Below are 5,383 nucleotides of genomic sequence, written 5' to 3' on the forward strand. Positions count from 1 at the left end.
TTTACATTATTTTGAAAATATGTAACTGTTTCAAATATTATTTTTTAATTCTAGATATTTGACAATATTTTACTTTGGACTTAAGCTACATCATACAGGGTGATTTTTTAAGAGCTTGAGAACTTTTTTAAACAATAAAACGCATAAAATTTGCAAAATCTCATCGGTTCTTTATTTTAAACGTTAGATTGGTACATGACATTTACTTTTTGAAGATAATTTCATTTAAATGTTGACCGCGGCTGCGTCTTAGGTGGTCCATTCGGAAAATCCGCTTTTTTATCGACAAATTTTGTTCAGCGGTGAGGCTCATTTCTGGTTGAATGGCTACGTAAATAAGCAAAATTGCCGCATTTGGAGTGAAGAGCAACCAGAAGCCGTTCAAGAACTGCCCATGCATCCCGAAAAATGCACTGTTTGGTGTGGTTTGTACGCTGGTGGAATCATTGGACCGTATTTTTTCAAAGATGCTGTTGGACGCAACGTTACAGTGAATGGCGATCGCTATCGTTCGATGCTAACAAACTTTTTGTTGCCAAAAATGGAAGAACTGAACTTGGTTGACATGTGGTTTCAACAAGATGGCGCTACATGCCACACAGCTCGCGATTCTATGGCCATTTTGAGGGAAAACTTCGGAGAACAATTCATCTCAAGAAATGGACCGGTAAGTTGGCCACCAAGATCATGCGATTTGACGCCTTTAGACTATTTTTTGTGGGGCTACGTCAAGTCTAAAGTCTACAGAAATAAGCCAGTAACTATTCCAGCTTTGGAAGACAACATTTCCGAAGAAATTCGGGCTATTCCGGCCGAAATGCTCGAAAAAGTTGCTCAAAATTGGACTTTCCGAATGGACCACCTAAGACGCAGCCGCGGTCAACATTTAAATGAAATTATCTTCAAAAAGTAAATGTCATGTACCAATCTAACGTTTAAAATAAAGAACCGATGAGATTTTGCAAATTTTATGCGTTTTATTGTTTAAAAAAGTTCTCAAGCTCTTAAAAAATCACCCTTTATAAAAAGAAATCAAAAGTGCCGTTTTTGAGATATATGAATTTTTTTTAAAATAATTTTTAAAATTTTTCTTTCAACGGTACTGAATGTTTTTTAAATAGTCCTCAGAATTATCTAAAATATTACAGAAGACACCAAATCGATCGGTCCCATCGTTTCTGAAGCATATATTATTGAAAATTTTCAAGGGATTTTTTCTTAAAAGTAAGGCAACAGTAAAAAGGGTAAATTGATGATGCATATTGTTTCGTTTTAGCTTGTGCTTTAATTTTCCGTTTAGAAGACTGAGTGTCATAAATAAACTTTTTAATCTCAAATAAATTGTATGATTTGATATCCTTTTGTTTTTTTCCTCTCTCTCAAGAAGTAAAACTAAAACCAAGTGTAAAACTAAACCAAGTGTTTCAAAAAGTTAGTTTTGTACGAGAATTGAACACGGTCGATAATTTCGGTAAATGCATATTTCAAATAAGATTTCTGGCCAAGCCCTGTAACCGACTAAGCATCATAAATATTTAAACATGTGTTTATCTTTTTATGCATTTCTGAGTATTAGTCAATTAATATTTGTTGAAGCAAACATCATGCAGTTTATTATGGTTTGAAGTGCGGTAAGCTATTTCAAATGATAAGTGAAGATAAATGTTCATAGAAATCTGCACATATGAATCGGTAAAATTAAAGGGTGATTTTTAAGGAGATATAGGATTTGATTTTCAAAAAAAAAGAAACAAACACAAAAAAATTGAGAGAATTGATGAAATTTTTATTGGAATTAATAGAACGATCAATATTATTTTATTTTTGAAGATGATTTCATGCAAATGTTGGCTGTGGCTCTTCTTTAGATGGTCGATGGGTAAGGTCTACTTTTGGCACACTCTGTCCAACATATCGGCCGATTTTTCACGAATAATGCCACTGGCCCATAATCTACACCCAACAGTGATTTTTAGGATGCATTGGTAGCTTTTGCAATCCATTCAGTCAGAAATGAGCATCGTAGCTGAACACAATTATTCGATAAAAAGGGGGATCTTCCTCCAACTTTGCCAGCGTCCATTAGTGATTAGGCTACAGACCAAACGACGATTCTTGATTAAATTAGAGACCAAACTAAACAAGTTTGACAATGACACAAGACACGTGATCCGTCAAAAACAGTGATAGCAAAAAGATACCAGCAAAATCGTAAGCAAATCACCATTTACAATGTCAAAGTTATTCAATGTTTGCGCCAATGAATTTGCAAGTGTGGTAATTTCCAAATCTGAACTACTGACGTTTAGCTGTCTTTGGAATGATTAAATAAATGTGAAATAAATTACTTGAGAAAAGTTATTGATTGTATGAAATTGTCAGTTGTTTGTGTCTCAGTTTTATATAAAATATGCCACAAGAAAACACACCCAATGGAAAGACAGACTAAAAATATAGCTGGAAAAGTTAAACTAACGAAAAACGAATACTGGAGGTACAAGTTTTCAAAGATACTCATTAATTCGCAGCCTTTTCCAATCCGGGGAAATCGTTTTGCCAAATAAATTACTGTGGATGCAATGAAACACAGCACAAGTTAACTGCAAAAGCGCTAAGTCGATTGATATCGGATTTTTTTTTTAATTTTTTGAACTTGTTGAGCAGTAAAAAAAATAATATATCCATAATGGGCATTCGACCAAAATAGTTTCGGAACCACTATGCTATATCGTTTCACTCCGATTCTTTTCATAATTCGTATCTTTAGTTAACTTCCTTCCACATCTCGAGAGAAGGCCGAGTGCGGTTGACCAAAATCGATTTCTATTACGTAGAGAATCCTGAAAAGTAGTCTGCTCCGTCTCAATTCCGCCGTAAGAAATAGGTTCGACCTACCTTGTCAGTAGAGATCGAAGAACGATGATAAGAAAACACTACTGTTCTGTACCGAGTCCTTTTTTATAAGCTATAAAGGACAGGGAAAATGTTCCTGAGAATCACAACAACACTCCAAGCAGTTGTCAACAAAGCTTGTCACGTGGATGGCGGGGGCCAGAAGACCGAAACAACGTTCATAAATTACACGGCTAGCGATCAGCTGAGGGTTGTAGTGCAAGTCAACACAAAAAAATGGCCTAGTGAGAGACACAGAGACAGAGAGTCTTGGAGTTATGGAGGGTTCTTCGGTGTTGAGAGCATAAACGGAAATCGTTCAGTGCCAAACGCTGCAAGGTTCAAGTGCCACATCACAAAGAAAAAAATCCCCTTGCAAAAGTGCCTGCAATTTTCTTGCTGTTTTGCTATGACATTGCTGTAAGACGCTTGTCATCCCAAGAAGCCTGTCCTCTAGAACTAAGCGTACTTGTTGGTAATTCAAATTTCACTTTGATCAAAGATATCAGCGAGAGCTGGTGTCAATATATTTGCTGTGAACACAATGGAGATAAGTGAAATCTCTAGCGGTCGTACATTGACATCACCGGGTTTTGGTGTGTTTCTTCCCCACGTGCACGTAGCGTGCTATTTGACAATTATGTTGACTTTTGTTTGTTCTTTTCGAAGCGATAGATGTGTTCATCGATGACACGTCCGTTTTGGAGAACTAAACGATTTAGAAAGGTAAATCTCGATAATAATATAAATGTGAGTGGAAAATTTCATATAATTTTAGATTATTTTCATTGAACCCAACGACCAATGCTGAAACTGGAGAAGATTGGTTATATAAGTGAGAATTGGCGAATTTTTGGTTCAGGCCTTGTGGTAATTTTTTCGCAAATTTCCACCAACGATCTGATTGCATCAACCATTTCCAGTCTGTTTCCTCGTTGGATGCTGATAATAGTTGAAAGCCCAGCTCAAGTCTGCTCTATCGCCTTAACAACAAACTTAAATAAATCGTTTAAAATGTTTGCTCTTGTCTAGAGTGAGGCACCTTCCGGATAGAAGTGAATCATCCACATCTCTGGATTTCCACGTTTCAGAGATGTCACTAACGATGTTTGCTAAAGTCAGTTTCTTTATTCCACCTTATCGGTTTGAGCTTGACTTTATTGGCTTTCCCAAAATGCTTTCCATACCAAAAATGCACTATATAAGACTGAACAGATGTGGTGACGGGTATCAGTTCTACTTTTGACCGTGGATGGTGCAACTCAGTTAGTGAATTCCATAGCATCATGATGGCAAGAGTACTACAAATCGTTCTGGTGTTCGGACTACTACAGGTAAACCACCGGATTTATTTTTACTCCTGAAACAAAAGCCTTTTTACTGATTAACTTACAGGTTTCGCTAGCCCGTGTAGTTGCTCCAACTCCAGTGACAACTTCAACTCCCTCGACAGTGGGAGACTTTTTCAAGAATCTCACCGATTTCGGACAGAAAGTTCAGAAGGCACTCACTGAAACCCAGGAGGTTGTGGCGAAATCGCTTGGTTTTCAATCCAACCAGGAAGTAGTTGAGACACTACAGAACAACACCCATAAGTACGTCGAGCAGCTCAAAACACTACACACCACGCTCCAGAAGGAAGGTGCGAAGCATGCCGACATTTTCGAACCGGTGGTTAAGGATCTGAATGTAAAGTTGGCCGAAACGACCAAGAAACTAAGCGAACAGAAACCGGAGATCATTCAGAAGGCCAAGGAATACCACGAAACAGTGCAAGCCAACATCCAATCGTTGGTGACGGAAGCCAAGAAAGCCGGCGATCGCCTGAAGGACGAGAGCCGCGGTGCCACCGATCAGCTGCAATCTGCTTTGAAACAATTGTACGAAATTACGGTTGACAACCTTAAGAAGACTGTGAACGAATTGGAAGCTAAAACTAAGAAGCGAGAATAAAAATTGAGTTTTGATGTTTTGGCAATGAATAAATAGATCCCAGCAACAAATGAACGAGTGTGCAATAGAATCATTCTTATATCTTGACATAAGCTAACCAGAGAATCTGTCGTTGTTTTTTAGGCTCATTCGAATTGTTAACGTCGAAATGACGTTCAAAAAAACTCAGGTTGAATTTTATAGATTATTGAATGTCATTTTGACGTGAACTTTTGGTATGGGCCTTAAAACCAATGACAGATTTTTTTTGTATACTTTCTCTTTAATTATTAATTCATCGATTTCCACGTTTGCTTTCTACCCATTGGCTACGTGAAAAGTAGGGTCTGACCGCAACATCTTAGAGCTAAGGCAGTGTCTTATTAAATATGTTATAAAAAAGGCGGGTGGGTAATGTCAGAGACATAACTGGATGTCGTGAATACGAAAAAACTGACACGCTCCCATCACTTTTCCGAATATCAGTTAGTTGATTTATTGTATGAATTGTGCAAGCTTTCCTCTTTTTCACTAATAGGGTTTGAAGCGATGCACCTAC

The 5,383-nt window shown here is 37.5% G+C and overlaps 1 protein-coding gene across 1 annotated transcript; it reads left to right on the forward strand.

Moving 5' to 3' along the window:
• Positions 1-4,048: 4,048 nt before the first annotated feature.
• Positions 4,049-4,845, forward strand: LOC131428696 (uncharacterized). The gene is made up of 2 exons (XM_058592743.1): positions 4,049-4,226; positions 4,288-4,845. The coding sequence occupies exons 1-2, from the start codon at positions 4,179-4,181 to the stop codon at positions 4,843-4,845; spliced, it is 606 nt and encodes a 201-aa protein (XP_058448726.1). The 5' UTR covers positions 4,049-4,178.
• The last annotated feature ends 538 nt before the right edge of the window (positions 4,846-5,383 follow it).

The sequence above is a fragment of the Malaya genurostris genome, chromosome 2, assembly GCF_030247185.1.
Source record: "Malaya genurostris strain Urasoe2022 chromosome 2, Malgen_1.1, whole genome shotgun sequence".
In the NCBI taxonomy this organism is placed as follows: Eukaryota; Metazoa; Arthropoda; class Insecta; order Diptera; family Culicidae; genus Malaya; species Malaya genurostris.

Coding starts and splice junctions, on each gene's coding strand:
- LOC131428696 (XM_058592743.1), top strand. CDS start 4,179: ATGATGGCAAGAGTACTACAAATCGTTCTGGTGTTCGGACTACTACAG. Junction 4,227..4,287: donor TGGTGTTCGGACTACTACAG/GTAAACCACCGG, acceptor ATTAACTTACAG/GTTTCGCTAGCCCGTGTAGT.